General features: G+C 36.6%; 1 protein-coding gene across 3 annotated transcripts; it reads left to right on the forward strand.

Moving 5' to 3' along the window:
* The first annotated feature begins 10 nt into the window (after positions 1-10).
* LOC131788748 (zinc metalloproteinase-disintegrin-like MTP8) lies at positions 11-21,154 on the forward strand. 3 transcript variants are annotated; one of them, XM_059105834.2, is made up of 28 exons: positions 11-179; positions 344-462; positions 663-739; positions 861-933; positions 2,337-2,419; positions 2,824-2,887; positions 3,485-3,533; positions 3,693-3,754; positions 3,901-3,966; positions 4,794-4,865; positions 5,625-5,794; positions 6,636-6,717; positions 7,120-7,204; positions 7,516-7,576; positions 8,150-8,249; positions 8,543-8,614; positions 9,626-9,724; positions 10,007-10,087; positions 10,609-10,659; positions 10,763-10,826; positions 11,535-11,640; positions 11,869-11,979; positions 12,583-12,661; positions 13,709-13,795; positions 14,237-14,321; positions 15,725-15,778; positions 17,686-17,848; positions 18,328-21,154. In XM_059105834.2, exons 1-28 carry the CDS (start codon positions 104-106, stop codon positions 19,121-19,123), a joined length of 3,087 nt encoding a protein of 1,028 aa, XP_058961817.2. In that variant the 5' UTR covers positions 11-103; the 3' UTR covers positions 19,124-21,154. The 3 variants fall into 3 exon arrangements, with proteins under 3 accessions (XP_058961817.2, XP_066023696.1, XP_058961818.2); XM_066167599.1 differs by having other exon boundaries at positions 350-462; XM_059105835.2 differs by lacking the exon at positions 15,725-15,778.
* Positions 21,155-23,429: the final 2,275 nt, after the last annotated feature.

The following is a 23,429-nucleotide window of genomic DNA, read 5'->3' on the forward strand; positions in this document are numbered from 1 at the left end:
GTACGTGACAGTCCTCCACGGGCGGTGGATATGCAACGCGAACGAATTATTCTGTATCTTAGTCACGTCTATAGAGGAGGCTGTTTTTTCTTTAGTAACATAAATGACGAGCTTAAATCTGTTAGAAATCTCTTTCATAATCCTTGTTGTACACTTGGGTTTTCTGCAAGGCAACTCAGGTGAGAAAAGCTTGGACGCTGTGCTTAGTCTGTTTTCTGTTTATTCTCTGTTTATAATGATTTCCTCGCGGTTGTAAAGGATGATAATCATCGCTCAGCTTTATTTCTCTGTCTTCGGTTTGAATGAACTTAAAAGTTAATTTTTACTTTCCTTCTAAATGTATATAAAGAGAGCAGTTTTAGACAAGAAGTGCGAAGCTACCAGTTCGTCTCACCGCGGTTAAGCCTTAATCAACAAGGCCGATGGAGAAGAACAAGAGATACTTCAACGAAATCAAGTTCGGTGAGTGAGCCAATATTAGACAATGATGACACAATTTTATGGCTCTTTCTTTCTGATCTGAAGATAACTGTGTGTTTCATGTTATCGGGCCCAAATTGATTTGACTTCCTGAATTCTTCCTTTACGGAGCTCGACTGTTGCCGCGCGATCAGCAAATTGCAGCGCACTTCAATAGAATCATCGACCAAATTTTCTTTTAGGGTGGTCATTTGGGAAGAGCAACGTTTTCCCTTAGAGGATTTGGCAAGGAATTTGTCTTAGATGTTGTACAAAACCGGTAAGCCTTGTTACTTTGTCTAACACAGATTTCTATCTTAATTTTTTTGCAAAGCTTTTTTAAAAAGTTCCGTGATATTCCCACAGATTGGGCTCATCGAATTTTTATTCTTGTTCCACAGCGTTTTGTTCTCCGCCAATTATGTGTCAAGATATTTTAAAACGGATGGTGGAGAAATCATTGCCAAAAATGAGGTTTGTTCATCCTATTCACAGAATAAATTTAATTAGGATTATTTCATAGCCGACTTCGGTTCATGTAAAGCGATTTGGGGTTTTCTTAAGAGATAGCCCGGTATTTGCTAAAGTCAAAAGGCCTAATCTTCTTCGCACAGTTGCATGTCAAACGTAGGTGTTTACAAAAATTCCTTTTGAGTTTGTTTGCCGAGCAATTATTCTCATGTTCTTCAAACAGGGAGTGGTATACCATTAGCTTGCCTGGGTGATTCGCCTCGTTTCTAAAAGAGATGCAAAATTCTGTCGAAGGCTAATTTGACATGTGTGTTTTGTTGTCGCAATTGATATTTGAAAGTGTAAAGTGACGTCCGATTCCTTGATCTAACCAGCCGACGAAAGCGATGAAATGACATGAAATGAGAGAGTGCATGAGACTTGAAACCGATTTATCGCGATTCGACGAGATAATTCTTGAAGTTCCTGTTGTTTTCTTGATTATGTCGAAATTAAAATATATAACTGTTCACAATTATAATTTTGTTTATTGCGATCGAACACTGTTTAGTTCAGGGAATCACCTTGCTGTGCTGACATAAAAGGGCGTATATGACTTTTTTCCCTCCTTCATAGAATTCAATTGTAACATATCAGGTCATTTATGAGTAAATGGAAGGTTAATTAACATATTGACCAAGGCTCACAGGTGTGAGACAAAACATGACATTGAGCTTGCGTTAGATCTTCCTTCAGCTTGTGGCCAAACACGATATTTTGATCGTTTAATCCAACATCCAGGAAAAAAAATGTTTTAACACAAAATCGAGAAGTGTTGTTTCAGATTACAATGTTTGATTTTGCTGCACTGTATTAAAATTAAAAGTGTTGTATGGTGCCTGATACAGTTGGAATAATAGCCATTGTATAATTTTGTTTCATGTCAGCTTGATTCATTCATTAGCGGTGTGTTTTGTGTAGTTTATCTGCTCTCAGCGAAGGTGAAGGTCAACTAAACAACTTATCTTTTTTTACTGACCATAAGTATTAAGATTATTCATAAATTGGAACTAGAAAAAATGCATAGCTTAAAATATTATATGTAAGTTAGAAGAGAGAGAAAAAAGGTTGGTTTTGAAAATTTAAAGCAAAACATTCTCAGCACAAGTGTATATTGTTTAGGCGGAACCACTGCAGAACCAGGGATGAGAGTTGGGTACTTGTAAAAGGTCAAAAAATATTGAACTGTTTCCATTTGATTAATGTGGTCTCATTGCTTTATGAGGGTAATCAAGGATGTTGTGAACTAGGACTTCCCTTTCAGTTTTTTATTTGCTTTGAATCAAACATGCAACTTGCATGCAATGTATATCACAGAACAGGATCACCACTAAAGGTTAACTAGAATTTCTATTTTACTTTTGTAGAGAAATGAAAATTGTTTTTATCAAGGAAATATTCAAGGCTTGAAGCACTCAATTGTTGCTATTAGCACTTGTCAAGGAATCGAGTAAGTGAATAGTAATGGTGAATGAAAAGGAATTAAAGAAGACAAGGGGAAATCATTGTGTCTCATTATCTTAATAGTTTTGACATATTGAATGTTACAGTTAGGTTGGATTCTGTTTTATTTTGAATGTTTTTTGACTTGCTATGGTGAAGCTTTGCAAAGACTTTCTACTTTCCATACTCATCTTAATGCTACATTGAGAAATGGTTTTTTTGTCATGCAATTTTGTTGAGTATGAAACCAGATTTGTGTTGAAGTTTAACATGTCTATATTAATTTTTGGAAAATGTTCTAAGGGTAAATCATTTCATTATAAAAAAAAAATAGTTCCTTGCCCAAACAAAAAGCCCATGAGAAACTCATCTGATGAAACATTTTAAATTTGTGAGAAATGTCTTTCACAGGGGAATGATATATGATGGGAATGAGACATATTACATTCAACCATTCCCTGGAAATGCAGACAGAGTAAGTTCTAGTTCCTTATGAGTGGTTCTTCATTAATGGTGTTTGTTTTTAATGACTTTTTCATTTCCCTTACACCATACATCATGATTGCTAATTATTGTGGATGACATGCTACTGTTTGGCCTGTTAACCTTTTAAACCCTAAGAGTCATCAGCACCTAATTTCTCCTACAATAATGTTGCTGAGTCATTCATTAAGATCTTGAGAAAAAAGAACTGATTGCCAACCTAAGAAGCTTCGATTGTTATACAAATTCTCCTTGTCAGTACCAAAAGAAAGGTATACAAAAGAGAATGGAGAATGTGGATGCTGATGTTAGGGTGTAAAGGGTTAAATGATGGAAGTTTAGGTTTCAAAACCTTCTCTTAAGGCTTGTGGTGGTAATTAGTATAGCAGTTCCTTAATGCAATGGCGTTAGATAAAGACATTTCTATTTGTTTTGTTTTTCTGTTTGTTTGTTTGCTTTTTTTTTTTTTTTTTTTTTTTTACTTGTGAAATATTTTTAAGGTACCTTCTCTATAAATTGTAAGAAATTAAACCTAGTTAGAATATTCATATGCCTCTGAGTGAAACTTGCCATTTATCTCCACACACAGCATGTTATGTACCGTGCTTCAGACCTGAGAACTGGTAAAAAACATTGTGGTAAGTTAACACTATGCGAATTAAAATGATTTGTTCAGGATTTAAGACTTCAAGCATATATTGAGAGTCACAGTAAGCTTTATAAAATAACTCCAGTTTTTGAAATGTTAAAGACATGAATTTATTTACTATAGTAAGAAAAGAAATGGTTTTTGACAGGTGTGACGCATTCTGATTTTACACATGCTATGGAGGATTTTGTTTCTCTAGGAAAACATCGGGTAAGGTTTCTTTATCTTTTCCTTCCCTTTGAATGGTTCTGTTGTTGTAGTTTCAAACCTTATGTATGGCCCAATTGTTGTGTCTTCATTTAAAATTTCTTGTTTTTTTAAATTATTTTTTTATAATTTTGTGATTGTCTCTATAGTCTCGCAGAAGTGTGATGAGTGAAACCAAATTTGTGGAGCTAATTATAGTCAATGATGTTAGTCAGGTCAGTTGAACACTTTTATACAATAGCACTGTTCTCTTTATATTTATTATGGGACTGACAAGGAGAATTTATTGGACAATCACTAGCTTCTGAAATTGGAGATCTTTTCCCTTATTTGTGTCACTTTATTGTTAGTAGAAATTAGTACCAGTCCCTCTCAGATGTTAAAGGGTTAATGGGTATTGGAACTAACACCCTATCCAGGAGGAGGACAATTAGCAGTAGTCTCCAAAACTTCAATCAATTCAGGCCACAACTGTGTAAGTCAGTCCAAGGTACCTACAACAACAACAACAACAACAACTTTATTTCCACCCTACATTTATTTACATGATACAAAAAATAATATATAAATTACATGAAAAATGGAGAGAGTTCAGGCTGCCCATTATAACCATTGAGGGCTTAAAAGACAAAGCAGTTTTACTTAGGTTATTAATAAATTACTTTATTAAAGGGTCAGGTACCACACATGTGCACATCACATGCACACACCACACAAAACACAAAAGAAAAAAAAAAATTTATTAGAGGGGAGTGGAGGGTTGGTGTAAATAGAGGGAGGGAGTAACCAGAAATGGGAGAATAATCATTTCTGCGGGGCCATACTTTGTTTGCAGGGTGAGGGTTTTTTCTGCAAGAAATTGGGGAGGGCATACAAAAACTGCATGCACACACTCACCCCCCCCCCCCCATCTTATAAATAACAGTTCCTTCAGCAAACAAAGGGAATGTTAATGGTTAATGCTGTGGTGGATCATTTAACATGTCATTTATTGATTGTGAAATTCAGTTTCCACTGAATGGCTTTTTTCATTTTTTCTTAGTACAATTACTTTAAGAGAAACAGGACAGCAGTTGAATATCGTTCAAAGATGATAGCTAACATTGTAGACTCTGTAAGTAATGAGGCATTGCTGTTAGACTTTCTGTATCATGTATATTGCTGTATGCAGTAAATACCAGCAATGAATAACATTGTGGTGCTATACTCTCAGCAAAATATCTTATGCTATGCACAATTTCATATGGCACTTGTTCAAAATTTAAGCTTTCTTCTCATGAATGTTTTCCTTGACAATGTAATGATAATGTAAGTAGAAATTACTTATGAAGAACTCCTTGGTACTAAAGGGTTTAAAAAGATTGCTAACAGAACTTGAAAATCTAACTCCCCTCCATTCAACTTTGTTTAACGTTAAATATATGTGCAGGAAAAGTGCTCTGTTTGTGAGGGACTTAGATTAAATTTGAATTGTCATCAAATCAGAGCATGACATATTGAGCAGTGATGAAGAATATGCACTCCTTTGTTTGAAATAATTGCAAACTATATGCAGATGCTAGGAAATCAAAGTCAGCAATTGTAAAGTGGTCATACAAAGCAGACTGAATATAACATGTGTTAAAATGTTTAGTTCAATCAGGGAAAGTGATCGAATTTTACCTTAATGTCAGAGAATTAGCATCCAAATTGGGACATCAGGAGATTTGCTCTGTATCTCAGTGGGGCTCCTGGGTGATGCATTGGCATCTATACTTTGGAGTTGAATTTTTTCAAGATAAACAGAACTTTGGGTAACTTCGGTAAGGTTCTGATAAATTTTACATATTCAAATGCAGGCTACTAAGTATTTAACACTAAATTTGCCTTTAAGTTGTACCGACCTCTCAAGGTACGTGTAGCTCTGACTGCAGTGGAAACTTGGACCCAAGGCAATAAAATAATGGTTGATGAAGATTCAGACAAGAGTTTACAAAACTTTATGAAATACAGAAATTCAGATTTGGTCAAAAAATACCCACATGACAATGCACAGCTGCTGACGTGAGTATGATGAAAACATGGAAGTAATAAACAAACACTCTACATAAAAATCTTTGAGTTACTAATGACAAATACAGTATGTGTTAAAGGATTTGGTGCAGGAATGAAATTTGGACAATGTCTCGTTAATATGTAGTTTGAGTTCCAGCAAGAGTTGCCTTGGTTTTAGTGCTCTCAGATTTTCAAGACACCAGTGACCAACATAAGTGTGTTTTAGGACAACCCCCTAAGAGTGTCCCATGGCACTCCTCCTTTATTATGCCCAAATCTGAAGAGTGCTATATGGCACTTTTGTAGTTGCTGTGATCCAGCCATTTAAAAGTAATGTTATTGTCATTGTCAGTGGTCCATTTGTTGCAAGAGCCTGGAGACCAATCAGAGAAGATTTTAAACACTATTCACGCTTGTCACCTAGCAACTGTTCCATACAAATTTAGCATGAAAATTTGTTCTGGTGTTCATAATAGTGGAACCTGTGGCTTAAGATGCAAGTGGAAATTGAAAGCACCAGAAAAAAATGCTGATAGGGATGATGAGAGTGACTTTTCTGTTTCTTCTGTTAATACAGGAGACCTTTCAGAATTAGAATTCTCCACTTGATGCTATCTTTTTTGGCTCTTTCTCTAGAGAGATATTAAAAAGACTCAAAAAGAATGAACCTTGATAGACCATAGGAAAGTTTTATAGGGTTTCAGGTCTGAATGTGGTACTGATGCGCTTTTGTCAAAAAAAACCACATATTTACATAGTAGGGTGTACTATCTAGAAGATTTCTTCCAATAAGAGGAAATTGAGAAGACAGGTATTTTTGATAATATTATAATTGTGCTTTTGCTTGCAGGAGGATAAATTTTCAAGGTTCAACTGTTGGAAAGGCTTCAGTTTTGGCCATGTGTGGTGAGAGATCTGGTGGTGTAGTACAGGTACATGTCATTAAAATTAATCTGATTTTTACATAAATTATTTGCCCAAATAAGAAGGATTATAAGGTATCTTCTATCTTTGGGTGGTCAGTCAGGTGGTCAGTAATTCCTTCTAATGTTTGCAAGTTATGTCATTATTTATAAATTTGCATAAATTATAAAAGGTTGAATTAATTAATTACTATTATTATCACTTTGGAGGGCATTGGGAAAACAAAAACTGATGAAAAAATGACAACATAAAAATCTGAACAATCACACAAGTGCAAGCATTTTAGCCTACAAAATGCACCACAATACCCAACAAAGTAATGGGGTAAGCTTTTTCAAACCTTTTTGTCTTGCTTTATGTTATGTGTTAACCAGATAGTTTCTTTGTTGTTTTGTTTTTTTTGTAATAAGGATCATTCTGACAGCGCTGCAGCTACAGCAGCAACCTTAGCTCATGAAATGGGTCACAACTTTGGATTTATTCATGATCAGGACGGTAAGTGTATTGACAAAAATCTTGGAGTCCTGATATACTTTGTGGTACACTACACATTGCAACCAAAGCAATGTGAGATAAAAATGTGAATTTTTCACCTTTGCTATTCCCTATTACAGAAGTTTAATTTTATATAATTACTAAAGTAGCTTTCAGTACTTTATTGCTATATATTTTTTTAATTACCCAAAAATAAAACCCAAGACCTGGAATTATTATGAGGCATAACTGATTGTTCAAAAATCGTAATTGTTTGTTACCAGGGATTTAAAGTTGTTAATTTACGTACATATGTTGTCTTTCCTATTCAGTTCCAGGTTGTAAATGTGAATCACCAGCTAATCAAGGATGCATCATGTCTTCTGTAGCAAAGTATGTCTTTCCTGAATTTTTTTCATTTAGGGACTGAGACAGAGTCAGAAGTATGTTGTTAGGATGTTGTTGTTAACCCCTTTTGACAAAACATTTTGGGGTTTATCTTCCATACATGCTAGTGCAATTGTGTGTACTTCATAGGGGACTTAACAAAAGTCCCATACAAACTCTGTAGTGATGTATTCCCTTTGGTAATTGTTTTCAGTTATGGACACCTCATCTTCTTTAGAGTAAATGTATCTGTTCATCTCCTTTTATTATGAGATGCAATATTGAAGGGCACTACCCTTGTACCTTTTAGTAGAATGAGTGCTTACCTATATGCTGTGGAAGGGGAAGGAAAATTAGTTAGGCAAACTAAGCCCAGGGTATTGCCCTGCAAATCTTTTGTGGGCCCCCCACATCCCATTTTGGAAACTGCTTTAACCTTGCCTTAAGAAAAGTTAGCCTCAGACATTTATCAGTCATAACATAAGGGAAAGAAAGAGAACTGTTTGTCTCATGATTGAACTCCCAGTGAAGACAGGTGGTAGCATGGTGTATACTAAAACAAGTTTTCATTTGACACAGGAACACACCCTCAACAGACTGGTCATCATGCAGCAAAGATTCATTTGACAAATACCTGAAGCGGGGCCTGGATGCCTGTTTGTTTAACACTCCATCAAACGTAAGCTTATTTTGATAACAACTTCTGAGATTAAAATAGACAACTATGGCACTAACTTGTTTATAGAGATTTCCTTGGGATTAGTGACATTTTCAGTCAGTCAAGAAACAAATCAAAAAATTTATGAAAGGTGTCTTTGACCAAATCTCTCTTAGCTTCTTAAACTCAATAGGTACACCTGTTCTCTCTGTAAATGTATTACCTTGTTGTTAGAGTGGGTCAGATCAGTTCCTTGCAATAATTTTTAAACCAGTAGATTCTGAATCACCTGTGGTATTTTTTGGCACTTGTAGTTGTTTGGAGATGCATTGTGTGGTAATGGCTTCAAAGAGGAGGGTGAAGAATGTGACTGTGGCACCATAGAGGTACAGTACAATATACAAACAATTTGGAAGCAAAATTGCTGTTTCCATATATTTGTGTGGTGTAGTTTTAGGGGTAATGGTAAAAAAAAGGTGGTAGCCAATGGCAGCAACTGACATTTGGTTATCTGAACAGAACTTATCATCAATGTTGAGTGAATAAGAGTTTTTTGTTAGTGGAATGTAATGCACCTGGATGTTGAAAACTGATCAGTCAAGTTTGGTGTACAGACTGTAGTGCTATTGGCTGTTTTTTTGTTTTTTTTTTTTTAAGAACAGTTCATGAGCTGCAGTAGGCCAGTTTTGATGTGTTGATTACAAGGCCATTCTGTTCAATTTGATAAAATTTGCTGATCAGTTTTCACAAAAAGTCAATAAGTAAGTAACTCCTTTCCTGACCAAAGGTAAACAAAACTTATGGATAGTGTCACCACTATAATGCCTTTGTCATAGTGCTACTGGTTGGAAAGATCCCCAAGATGAAATTTCTATTGTATTGTACCTCTAGCCAGTAGGATCTTAGGAGGCTTGGAAAGCACTACCACTAGAGGTACAGCCTGCATATCTAGTCCTTTCCTGACTTTGATGATTACTGAAGGTCTGGGTTTTGAAACATCAGTTGCATATGGGCTCAAACCACCTATTTTTTACCCAAATAATTATTTAAACATAGTTGAATTCAATGTATGCCACATGGTTAGTGGTAGCTTTGTCTTCTTGTAGCTTAACAAGTCCTAGTGAAACTTTGTTGAAGGTAACTTAGCTTTCTGATATTATGGCAGAGGATCCGTTGATGTCAGGATGGGTTGCTTGAATCTAATATAGACTATATCTTATTACTTCCGCTTAAGTTCTTTTTGTTGAAGTCTGGTGGAAATTTCCTTTTGTACCACAGACACCTTGTAGAGCAAAAGTTATTTTTTTTATCAACATGTGCACCTCATGTAGTTAAGATAGTTTTAAGGTAGTTCATGTCAATTTTTAATGGAAGTTTATGATTATGTTATGTGTTAGGAGTGTGAAAAGTATGGTGATCATTGTTGTAATGCCACAACCTGCAAGCTTCATCCTGCCTCTGAATGTGATTCTGGCCCATGTTGTGACAAATGTAAAGTAAGTTTAAATTAACACATAGGGAATTCTTTTGCTTATAATTAAATTGCATCAACCACCACCTAGGGAAATCCCTTGACTTGCCATTAAAATGGTAAGAAGCAGACTAAATGATACTGGGAAGTTTTTGTCGATTCACAGGCAATCTATTTTTACAATGCAATGTGAATTGAATTGATTTTTTTCCTATGATCCATATAATCCTTAAGGTTGGTGTTGAATTTTTTCTCAAAATTTATTCATTGATTTGACAAAATATTCTCCCTTTTGATTTCCTTGTAGCATAAACCTCAAGGTTTTCTCTGTCGCGACAAGATCAATGAATGTGATTTACCAGAAGTTTGTACTGGAAAATCAGGATTGGTAAGTGAATCAATAGCTTTGCATTTCCTTTTTTTGAACTATGGGTGGTACAGTTTATCATATTCCAGTGTGAGCCTATGGCATTTTTAAAAGCAGGTTGATTGTGAAAAGTATTGTCATAAGTAAAGATTGGTCAATTAAAACTGAAATCTAATCAGCAAGGTACTTTCCACTCAGCATAATGTAGTTCTTTATCCATGAAAAATTGCCTTGTTTACATCCAGTGTATTTCAGGGCAAGAACCTTATTGCTCTGGCAATAATGATTATTGCTATTGGAACACCCAGCTTACAGCTGAATAATGCCAGCCTGGCACAATATTCCTGATGAATAAAATGAATGAATTAGAACACTTCCTTTCTTTGAACTCAATATTTTAGGTTGAGAATAAGCAGGTCTTAGATAAATTTATTTATTTTGTATGTCATCAATGGCACTAACAGCCTCTTTCAGTTCTACCTGTAGGGTAGATTTGTAAGCTATAGGACCCAAAATGTACCATGTTTCGACTTGTCTTTCAGTGTCCCAGCAATAAATACGTGCAGGATGGTGCAACTTGTGCCAATGGCGAGGTGAGAAAATATGATGCCACTTCTCCATTATCGTGAATTCAACTTGCTGTTGTTCAAGATATTCATGTCTTCATCAATTGATATGCTGTTTTGCTCTTTTAAGGGATACTGCTTCAAAGGCAAATGCCCCTTACACGACACACAGTGCAAAGACTTTTGGGGAAAAGGTACTTTTTATCTTATTAAGAATCTTTGCTTGAAGCTTTTTTATGTTCCAACTCTTTCGTCGCTGTGCGTATCTAGTGAAACAAACTTTCTGCTCAGAATAAGAAAGATGGTAAATCTTGAGCTCTGTTATGGGACACAAACATTTTCATTATTTGTCGTGGCCGTCAACTCTTTTCAACCTAACATCACCTAATTGACCATTACCTTTATTCTCTTCACCTTAATGTGTGATTTAGGGGTGATATTGTTAGGAGAAATTAGATGCTAGTCACTCTTAGGGGTCAAAGGGTTTTTTCATATCGAATAAGGGATTTGCACAGAGAACTCCGTGATGAGCAAGGCCATTTCTAGGTTCTTATGTCACTTGCTTTCTGCAAGTTGCTTGAATCGGCAATGATGCGAGTATCTTGGACGAAGCTTTCATCTTTTCTAACAAAACAGCGGGATGATTAAATAAAAAAAGAAAAACAGAAACATTTGAAGGTTGAAAAATACAGCCTAACCTGACTTGTGATCAGATATGTTTTGTAATTTCTTTTAATGCAAAAATAAGTGGCTTGACAGATTCACATCCAAGTATGAAAAAAACGAAAATTGTTGTTTCATCACCCCCGCAACACCCCCCCTCCCCCCACCTTCCTAGAAAAAAAAGGAAATGAAATGGAATTGCCATAATGTACCGCTAATAATACATTTTATCCATTCAGATGCACTTTCCGGCCCAGACGGTTGTTATAACTGGAATAAGCAAGGAAATTACAGAGGGCATTGTGGCTTTCAGGGTAGCAACGTGTATAAGAAGTGTGATGAAAAGTAAGCATTATTCATAATTATATGTTCGCAAAGCGTGCTAATTCTGAGAGTAACTCCAAGTGCATCTAAAGAAATTCCTGCTGTTGGCTTTTCTACCCCAATAAATTTTCTAAGATTGATCGAGACACTGGATCTGCATAACTAGCTAAAAAGATTACCTACCAGAAACCTTCTATAACTGTTTTTTTTATCCTTTTTTTTATCAAATTAATTGTTTCTTTTTTGTAGGGACAAGCTCTGTGGCATGCTTCAATGCACAAACGTAGAAGATAAGACTCACCCAATAATCGGGCACCCCAAAGGCTCTTATGGACACACCTCTGGCGAAACACTGTGCAAGTTAGTACTATACTGTTGAGAGAAATTAAAGTGCTTTTTCCGTTCAAGAATTGACCCTTCACACCTTAACATTAGTATGCATACTCTTCTTACTGATCTTTGTCCATTTATTATGTTACTGGCGAAGAGAAATTGTCCAATAGTCAAGAGCTGCTAAATTTGGTGATCATTTCCTTTATTCTTACGACTGCAATATTTGATTCAGGTTGATCTTTAAGAAGAAATTAGATGGTAGTCACTCAAACCATACTCACCCGTTGACCTTTTATAAAGTTAGACCACTTTAAGCGTATAGATCATTTTAACCATCTCGATTGCTTGGATCTAGGTAAACTAGTTGGACCAATGTAACCCTTTGGGCCAATTCAAGCTGTTTGATCATTTGATCCAGCAAGATCAATTCATTGGTTAAAGTGTTAAGGAATGGAGCGTTTTCAACCCTCCGCACCTCGCGATAGCATAGTACGTCCACGTTGTAGGACTCAACATGGAACCCGTCCCCATCCCTCCTCCCAAATAGTTTCCTTGCTTCTACTATCCTTTTAGTTTTTTGTCCAAGAGGAGCTGAAAGATATACTTACCTCCTATTTATTGAATTTGTAGAAGTGCCTCCGTTAGTCTTGGCTCAGACATTCCCGATCCTGGTGAAACTTTGGAAGGGACAAAATGTGGAAAGAATATGGTATCTCTTAATTACGTTTCTGGTTTGTTACCGAAAATATTTTAACCCATAATATTTTAAGGTCATCTATCGCTGCGACAGGCTTATTAGATCGTGTAGCTCGTCACGGTTTTCAGTCAATGCGCTTAAAGATGAAGAGTAAATCGTAGAAAGCACAATCCATTGAATTATATTGCCTAGTTTGTATCTTAAGTAAAGAAAAGAGCATGAGGTTTTTACGCCTTAGTGACCGGGTGACTGGTATTACTGTTCTTCGCTATTGATCAGCTCCTTGGAACACTTTTCCAATGCGTGTCCTCAAACCAAATCCAAACTAATGACAACGACAATCACAGGTGTCCGAAAATTGGGGAGATGACTTGTGATTAAGAGCTATGATTAAGATTAGTTGAGCGGTTTACGTGCATTTTCTTGACCAATCTCACAGCGTAGTGAAGCAAAAGCGACGAAATTCCGTGTTATTTTAATACTGGATTGAAACTGCTCTATATTTCTTCATTATGCTTCACCTATTCGCCCAAGCATCCATGGAGGGAATGGAATAAATTATTTATTCACTTAACAATTACTCCACGAGCGTGTGTTGGATATGAGATGAAAGATATCCAACGAAGCGCGTAGGACATAATCAACTTCAAATCATCATAATCATAGAGTATAATCGTCTTAAATCCAACAAGTGCGAGTGGAATAATTGTTTTATTAAAAACGCCCCAATATATAGATAAATTTATTCAACTTTAGTTTTAAGCACTAAGGGAATGTTACAATGTACAAAAACACTTCCGGTTTAACACATCTTCATGTGCGTGCAAGGTTTAATGGCTCATAACCCATAATTGCTAAGCCAATGAAAACTCTTGAATTGCATGATCCAGTGATCTAGTTTTCAATTTTAGGTGATATTCATATAGGTCACGTGGACAAGATGTACGGAGGTCAAGAGGGATTACTGAGTAACTTGGGAACGAATATAAAGTGATTTTATGCGTCATATATTCCACATATTACTAACACAAAAACACATCCTTTGTATTTTTTACTTAGCTTTGCATTCAGCGGAAATGTATCAGCATAGACGTGTTTAATGCCAATAACAAACCATGTCCAAACAACTGCTCAGGTGAAAACGGGGTAAGTGATTCTGTGTTAGTTGTAGCAAGTGTCCTTGTGCTCATGTTGATGTTATTTCCCAAGACTGGTCGTTGTGTAGTGTTAACGAGCAAGACACATTCGTCACAGTTCCTCCACCCAAGAGTATACGTGAATATCGGCAAACTTTTATGGAAACGTAGAGAAGTGATGAGGTTAACTCTGCGATGGACTGGTATTTCCTTTACAAGGGGAGGGAGGGTTAGGAGTAGTTGTGATAATCCTGTTCGCTTAATGCTACTTAAGCTTGAGTAAGCCCCGTAAGTGGAGCCTTCTGAACGTAAGCTGATCTTGCCTTACGTTTCATCCACACTTAGGAGTCAAAAGGTGCCCCCCCCCCTCTCGTGCACACTCCCCGCCTTTTTCGGGTGAGTGTTGTGACTACTTCCTAACTACACCCTCTATCTTATTCAAACCCTTCAGATTTGTAACAACGATGCAGAGTGTTTCTGTCATATTTGTTGGACAGGAGCAGATTGTAGTGTTCCACAGAAGTGTGGAACAGAAGGTTAGTGGGTCTAAATGTATAACATGGTATCGCCTTGCGAGCTCGGTCAGAAGTTAGAATAGCGATACATTAAAGAGGTATGTGCGGTACGAGTTCCTAGAAAGGTTCTGAGATGTTATGTACGCTACAGTAATCTTAGAAACATAGGTTTTGTCGAGGGTGCTGTGTGGTTCATCTTACTGTCGTGGTGGATGGAAGACCGCATGGAGGACCTCGTGTTGAAAGAGTATATGACGTTTCATTTCCAAGACTTGTTGATTACATGTCTCCAGAGGACCTCAACAACCACTTGCAAGATTTTTAAGATGTACAGGACCAGATGAAAGTTCTAAATTTCGTCTTTTGGAAGCAATAAGTAAGATGCGACAGCTTGTGACCATCACGTGTTACTCAACATATTTGGATGCTTCAGCCTTTAATACTGGGTTGTTGACTGGATTCTCATCAGGGTGGGGTTTAACACCAGAATCACTAGCTTTTTTAGTTCCACATAGGGGGTCGCGTTTATCTGAGGACCCCCTTTGGTTACGCCCTTGCACTATTTTCCGCTATCGACCACATTTCGTATTATCGCGATTTTTTTGTGCATTACACGATACTTTTTCTTAAAATCAATCAGTGCTTTCATGAATTAAACTTTCTCTTCTCTGACTAAAAATTTAAAAGTCGTTCATAAAATTTAAATGTTCGAACGTTGTAAAGTAATACGCTTGAATTGAAAATAGTGCTCTTTGCAGTGCTACATTGTACAATATTTCTTTTTAAATAACCTGAAATAAATTTTCATAAAATTTAACTTTAAATTTAACTTACATTAACAGTAATGAGAGGTCATATTAAAATGATTTATTTTAATTCTTCTTTAACGCGTATAGAAAGATGAAGGTTTGCCGTGCGTATAAAAATATCACATCGTGCTTGCCATTACTTACTCACGTATAGTATGATGATAAAAGATTAATGCCAAATTTAATATCACCAATACGACCTCATTGACATAAACTGCGACTGAGCTTCTTAGATATGAGACGTCGTAAGCTAATTGGTGTATCTAAACCATATTCGCGACTAAATGGTTACTTCTAACTGTAAGATTTATCAAGGTTTGATATTTGTTTTTTGTAATAACCAGACTTAGATACATGACACAGCTCACATAACAACGGTGAAAATAATACTTCTTTTTGATTGGTTCGTAAACGTGTGTCGTGATTGGTCCTGAGTAAACTGTTCTTTTACGAAACGAACTTGAACTTAGTAAGATCCTCATGTAAATACACGTAATGTTAGAGACGCATCTAAAATAACTGTTTTGTAGTGTTATCAAGAATGAATAGTAGTTGGTGAATATTCCACACTCATCCACACTCTTGCTAGTTTATTAAACCCTTCCTTACGCACAGGTAATGGTACAGAGTACACAATAAGCACCCCAACTAATTTCACAGGTGTGCCAGGTAAGACCTTTATTTCCTCTGTCCTCACTGTTTAACGCTACTCATATATATATACATATATGCACTGTTAATCTGTTATACGCTAATAACCTCTTAAGCCCTAATACTATTCTAAAGCTCTAACCTTGCTGTAACTTTAACGCCTAATTATACTGAAAACGTAGAATTATACGTAGAAGTACCAGACTTTAGACTGTTTTTGCCGATGAGAGACTGGCCATTAGTGAATCGGGGATACGAAGATGCGCCTGGTATGACGGGAAGAAAAGGGAAACTTTTCTTCCGATGATAACCTGCACGCTTCGAATCAGTAAAATCCATTCTCTGGTAGCCTTGATAACTCAGAGATCACTGGTACATAGTTAAGATATCGCTTATAAATGTGACTGACTCTCACATTACATTCGGGGTAATGGGCATTTAACTCATATTCAAATCGCTTTTTGTTTCATATTCCGGATTCGTTGCGGATCCCTCAAAGGGAAAGAATCTTAGCAAATACTCTTCACTCCTAACATTTCATTGCAAGTTAGAATTGTCGCCTATGCCCAAACTTTAACCTCTGCCTTTCCAGTTCATAAAGCAAGAATTTGGGTGAATTTGAGATTAATTTTGTTTCCTAATCTGGTGAAAAACTTTCCGTCGTTTCATATGAGAGTCGATCACTTGCCGAAGCTCTGCTGTGCGTTAATGCTTCTAACCATGTCAAAAGAGTAAAAAGTAAACATGCCAACGTTATCCTTTACTAATGTCTTATCAAGTGGCACAGAACATGTCGAGCAACACACGGAGATTCACACGAACATGGCATTTTATTTTTTTAGTTCATCGATGATCAATTGCTAAAAATCGCGTCTTTAACATATACGAGTCATTATACTCGTCTAAAGGCAACCACACCATTAACTTATTGAGCGAAATAGTGATTATTAATCAATTTTAATAAGAAAATGATAGTAATAAATGATTAATAATAACTAAGTCTTTTTGTCACGTGGACGGTTTTCATTTCTGTTAATCCTGAAAAACTCCTCAAACGAAGCAAAAACACTAACAACGAATAACAATTGAAGTTGTTGAATAAGGAATTGGAAGAACTTCCAGGTCTTAGTCATCACTTAGTCAGTGGGTGTTCTTGGTTGTTTAACAACTTCAATCCTTTAGATGTCTATAAATGCTTCCAAAAACATAACAACTTTGATGTTGTATCGGTATTTGACCAAAAAGCTGCAGTTGTACTGAAAGCAGCCCAGTAGAACGTAAGACGAAACCATAGTTACCACATCGGCCGAACAGAACAAAGGTGAATTACTGAAGAGATCTGTGAGTACACTGAAACGTACCCAAGCGTTGATGTTAAGTTTCCCGTCTTATTGGTTTCAGACCAAACTTATGCAATAGCTATCCCACATAGCTTTCAGTACTTGATTTGTAATTTATTTGAGAGGGAGCAGTGTCACCTCTTAAGGAGTGGATTGAGGCAGTGGATGCTCTAAGAAATAACCATGAGAAAGAAAAAAACATTTCGGTTTGCACAAACTTTTGTACGAAATTTCACGTAAGCATGCGTAAAAATCAGCTTGCTTGTCCGAACTTCATGAAGTAAGATTATGGCAAGAATCTGTTTCTAAAAGAAAAATGTATGCAAAGAATGCGCTAAGTAAACTGGACAACGTGGTTCAATATTGCTAGCAGTAACTTAGCCTTCACGTAGTCGACTTAAGTTGTTTCAAATATTAACAATATAATCTTTAAATTTTTATCGTGATAATGAGAGAGTTACAAGATAGGTTTTGACAAGAATAATGAGATTGACCTTTCAAGTTCTTACCTTTATTGGCAAGAGGAAATATCTTCAAAACTGTATGGAGAATTTAATCTTGATGCTGGCATCGTTCTGTCAACAGGGACTGCAGAACCTCAGGCAAAGCGAAGCAAGTTGGCTGGGATTTTGATTTTGGTGTTTTTTATAATTTTCCTGATCGTTGGTGCTGTTTTTGCTTTTATTTACCGGAAGCAATTGAAAGAGAAATGGCAAACATTCAAGCAAAAGGCCCCTGTCAATAAAAGGTAAAGAAACTAAGTGTGGGTGTTTATATGTGTGCATTCATGGGTTTCCACCTTAGTTTTTTTTTCTTGACTTTATTTGTCTACTTTTATCTGTGTGTACATTTTTTTTCTGTCTGTCTTTTCGGTTGGTCTTTGTGTCCTTTTCGTATTATCTGTCTCTTTGCCTATTTGCATCTTTCTGTCGGTCAGTCTGTCTCTGCCTGATTCTTTGTTTCTCTCTGTCTGTTGTAATGTATCTGTTTCTATATCTGTCTGTCTGTCTGTCTGTCTGTTTTTTTGTTTGTTTGACGGACTGACGTACTGATTGTGTGTTTCGCGCTCACAGTGTTGGGGTTTATTTGAAAATAGCTACCTCTCTTGTTGAGTACAGAGGCTACCTTTTGTAGGAACCTTTATCCTTGCTAGAATGAAGGCTTATTTTGATCTCATTGACTGGCAGATTTTATTTATATTTATCTGTATTTCATCTCGTTTCCTAGTTATCAAGGTCTGTCCCGGGCTTCTCCTAAACAAACCAGGGCTCGTAATGGAGCAGAAGCTACAGCAACGACAAATTCTGAGCCCTTAAAGCCGAGACCCGATATATCGGGGCCTATGCTCACAAGTACCACCCGTAAGGAGCCTGTAAATGTAACAACTAATCCGTTAGGGACAAGTAAATTCACAGCTGCATCCACTAAACAAGAACAACCGGCCTCTCAGCCACCAGTGGTCTTTAAGCCTACCCCACCGAAACCGGATAAACCTGAACCACCTGTTGTAGAAAAGGAGAAGCGTCCTCCCAACCTTCCACCTGTCAAACTTCGAAATCGTGATTGGCCACCCAAAGGTGACAAGACAGCATCATTAAATCGCGCCTCCAGTCCTCCGTCAGTAACAGAACCAACTAGACCGGTAAAACCTGTTAAACCTCCGAGACCAGAAAGTCACGCGGGTGTTTTAGATAAACCATCTGTCCCTCCCCACCCTGGCGTAAAGGCTTCGAAAGAATGGCCCCCTCGCGATAAGAAAAACGATACACATTCAAACCCAGCTCAGGGATCTAGAGCCCTTACGAGTCAACCGATAGTTCCACTGAGGCCGGTTCCGAAAGCTGTAAAAGGACCTTCAGAAGAAAGACCATCTTCCATTCCACTGAAACCGTCTGATATTAAAAAGGGCCTCGGAACCGGAAACGATAGGCCTCTTTCAGCTTCAAATGTTGCAAGCCCTAAAAAGGTTCCTCTTAAGCCCCCTGGGCCCATTCCAAAGCGTCCTGGATCAAAGCCGACGTGAACGACGGGATATCGCCATTATATGGTGTACATAGAGTTAGAATGTCCTGAAGTAAGAAATGCCCATAACATAGACAGCTATTGAATTCGTATAATAATTCGCCAATAAGATATGATGAACGAGAAAGTTTTAAATTAATCACCCATCGTAAATCGGGCTGCTTTCATTATAAAGTAAATTAATGATACAACATGCTAATTTAAGTAAGGTAAACTAACATACATTTGAACAATTTAACTAAGTCGATGTTTCAAATGATGTTACAAGGTGCGATAATCCTTTTATCACCAGGCAATATGTCACTTTCTTTAATGAAAAGACTGGGTGGTTAAACTTTTCCATCCAAGACAAGGAATTTGTTTTCATAATTAGTGTTTTTTATTAAGCATTATTATACATAAATGAACGTTAAATCGTTGGTCTCGCGATGTAAGAATCAGGCCAATCAATGGCTTATTGATTAGCCAGACTCTCACATTGTGTGACAAACGATTAAACGTTAATTTATTCATAATACCACGTTGAACAACAGCATTTTCTATAACACTATTACACGTGTTCTTTTGCCACATTTTTTCCGCTGGGTTGGTGGGTACTTAAACACCTAAACAAGAAGGATGAAAAAAAAATGCAAGTATTAAGGAATTTTCTTTAATTGGTAATTCAGTTGTGTATATGTTGGTGTGAATGTTCTTGTTACCTCTGACACAACTTGTTAAACCTTCTTAATATGGTCATCTCTTCGCAAATGGCTCAAAATTCAGCCCTTTATCTTAACCTGAAAAGATAAAAAGTTAGTTTCGAACATGAACAACGTAGTTAAATCCATGAAGTTATAGAATTGTTATGTTTTGTTGTGCTGTTCAAGACTTAACTTTTTAGGACAAAACTTAATTTGAAATGCCAAATTTTCTAGCTCGATCATCCTTAGTTTGGGAGACCTCTAGTGGAAACTCAGATTAGGATATGATTCTTTTTTTGATGCCTTTTTGGAAAGCGCCATTTTGTGGCGTTTGTCTGCATATGGTCAGATAGTACAATTTACACTGTCAAAGAACATTCTTAGTAGCCACCGGATGAAGTAATTCCTAAATCCTAGAAACCCACAAATCTTTGGACGAAATGGGGCGGCCAGACCAATCTGTTATAAAATTATTTAGCTTGTTTTGTAATCAGAGAGTGGATAGAATCCAGAAATTGACTAATTTGGCTCGACAATCCTGACAGTCGCAGTCTCAATTCCGATTGGCTACAAGTCCGCAGCTGAAGCACTGATTTCGTGACCTTATTCCTACAGACAGATTTTCTGCTGTACTATTAGGATCATAGTGGAAGACAACAGTTTCGAAGCAGCTAATGTATCAATATTATTGGATTCGCTTTACAGCGAGAATTGTCAAAAAGTAGGTTTGTGTATATCACTGGCTTAGCTGAAGCTGAAAGCCGGGGCGGTTGACGACAACTAAAGGCTTGATTATTCATGGAATTATGCTAAAACTTGTTAAGAACAGAATACTTTCTATGAATTCACTGGTCTGGTCAATCATTTCCAGCTGATTGTAAACGCTCACATTAATCTCCAAACGTTTTATTTACGGTTTTCAACAACACTGTTACACGTATGTTCTCTGCATTAAAGTGTGAAGTTTAAAATAAATTTCTTCACTTAAATTTTGGAAAAATTTTACTTTTCTTCATTTTACTGTTCGTGAATTTTATATTACAGTTTTAAACACATCACTTTTTTTTAAATTTAGGCCCATTTAAAAATTACTTTCTCACATGGTTGGCTGAGTCGGGAAACAGTTATTTCAAAATAATTATATCAAAGTAAATGCATACATTTTTTTCATTTTAATCAGTTTATTCATTGTTTCAGTTTTAAATCATACACGAGAACGCGAGCTTAATTTAGTTAAGGGGGTCAAAGAAAATACCCGTATCTTTGAAAATTATCAAAAAAAATTTGTAATCCAAAGTTTAGTTGATTAAAATTGGAAAATTAAAAATATTAAATGTTTTTATTACTGTATCCTGGCTTTATTTCATATCAATGTCAGTATCTAAACATCTGCACACCTACCCCTCCCCTAACCCAAAATCTGTCAACTGATTACAACTTAGGGTTAATGTTGGGTTAATGGGGGAGGGGTAGGTGTTCAGTTGCTCCGATACTGACATTAATTCGTTATTGAGCGCGTGTTGATAATCTTGCAGTAAAATCTCAGCGTAGCGATACATACGTTAAGGTTCACAGTGATTGACGTTTGCACAACTAGAGGGAAAGGAAACAGAGTCAAGGGAAGATTTTTCTGACAGTCGTCTGCACCTCAGCTCTGACTAACTATCCCGTCAGTTGTGTTTTACGTCAAATACCGATCCTTTTCGTCGCGTAAATGCAAGCTCACCTATACACAAGTTAGAACAGCGGTATAAGCCAATTTCACGCAAAGGGCTCGGAAGTTCGAAAAAACGTCCCCCCCTCTCTTTCCTTTAGAGTGTCCAAAATGACCCAAGATTGCTTTGGTTTTTGTTTACTTTGTTATATAACTGGTCCAGAAAACTCGCGCCAATTCATGAACCAATCAGATTTAAAACTGTAAAACCGATCGCGACTTGCTCCCGTACTTTGGTCAGTTTGTTTGTTTTAACTTGGAGTTCTTACTGGTTCCTCATCACATTTTTCTTGCTTTGATTGGCTGTTGTAATTGCTTGCAATCGAAAGGCGCTCCAACGCTCTCTTACACTGATATTGCAATGGTCAATGTGACATGTAAACAAAAGTATAGAATAACGTCTTGGATACTTTGAGAATACGATTGCAATATTTTGTGATATTCTCCTTGTTATCTTGTTAGTGTGAGGTTCCATTATACTCTTGTATCTATCCTTGAACCCGTCTGAAAATTGTGTTCTATAACTAATGATTGTAGTGTTGCCCTTGTCTATCTTAGAATTACGAATAACGGCTTGCTTGTTGACAATTTTGTTTGAAAATGATGTCAGATTTTTTTGAGAAACGGTGAGAGACAATTAATTTGCTTTTAGTCATTATCATGGAAAGTTTTGTTAATTCGTCATATTTTAGAGCAAATAATTTATTTACTTTTAAAATTATGTCTGAGCTATAAGCATATAACTTAAAGGTAGGGGTTCTTAAAATGAATCATTGACAATGTTCTTTAAAACAGATTAAGTCTAAAGACAGACTCCTGAGGAACCTCACATAATATGTCTTTAGTTTTTGATTACATCTTTCTATAGTGGACACACAGCTCTCTGTTATGAGCAGTTAAAATATCCCACATGCAATGACTAGAGTTTGAAATTAAACAGGATTATCTTTGCCTCGCCGCAAGGCCTATAAATCGCTAATAACTTAGTTCTTTCATTGTTTTGCTGAAAGTACACCTAATTACATCCCGCGGCCTAATTTTGTTATTAACAATTGAGTTGATGATATAAATTGACCACCGTTTAGTCTGTAAAACTGACGTTTCAAGCGTTAGCCCTTCATCAGAGGTTTACCGTTCTGAAGAAGAACTTTAGTAACTCTTTACGATAGCCAATTTACATTATCAACTCAGTTGATTAAATCAAATTATCTTATAATAACCACCACTGACGCAGCACCACAATGAGAAACTTACCCCCTTTACCTTAGACCAAGACAGACTCGATGTGTGCTACGCTGCCTACTATTGTTTTAAGATACCTCTCAACAAAGAATGCAACAAGTAACAAAGTCACCTCCATAAATAACTTTTGATGTTGGCTGATCTCGACTCGTTTTATTTTTGTGTTACCCAATGATTTCAAGTTGTCGTGATACAGGGCACGGAAAATTAGTCAAACGCAATTTTCGGCCGATTTTAAGTTCAAAATTAGCTGTGATCGTGAAACCTCCAAAGATTAGAGTAGCGGTTCTCTCTTTATAAAAAGTAAAGATTTATTCAAAATAGCTACCGAAGTAACTTGAGCAATATTTTTAACTTCCACAAAATGTTTCGTAAGAGAGAGGTCCTCATAAACTACCTAACAAAAAAAGTTAACTAAAACCAACAAAGCATGTACTTTGGGGTACCTAATTCTTGACTACAGTACATTCGTTAGGATGAACTAGGGGCAACTTATTCCTTCATTCCCATGATCAGAAAGACCACGTACACTCTCACTCTTAGCCCTTCTTCAGAGGTCGCGCCAATTTACATTATCGACTCATTTTATAGACAAAATTATTTTATTTCTGGTGAGTTGCTCCCACAACGAGGGCTTGTGATGTCAAGAATATTTACACCCAAAAAGG

The sequence above is a fragment of the Pocillopora verrucosa genome, chromosome 1, assembly GCF_036669915.1.
Source record: "Pocillopora verrucosa isolate sample1 chromosome 1, ASM3666991v2, whole genome shotgun sequence".
Taxonomy (NCBI): domain Eukaryota; kingdom Metazoa; phylum Cnidaria; class Anthozoa; order Scleractinia; family Pocilloporidae; genus Pocillopora; species Pocillopora verrucosa.

Coding starts and splice junctions, on each gene's coding strand:
- LOC131788748 (XM_059105834.2), top strand. CDS start 104: ATGACGAGCTTAAATCTGTTAGAAATCTCTTTCATAATCCTTGTTGTA. Junction 8,250..8,542: donor TGTTTAACACTCCATCAAAC/GTAAGCTTATTT, acceptor TGGCACTTGTAG/TTGTTTGGAGATGCATTGTG. Junction 8,615..9,625: donor GTGACTGTGGCACCATAGAG/GTACAGTACAAT, acceptor GTTATGTGTTAG/GAGTGTGAAAAGTATGGTGA.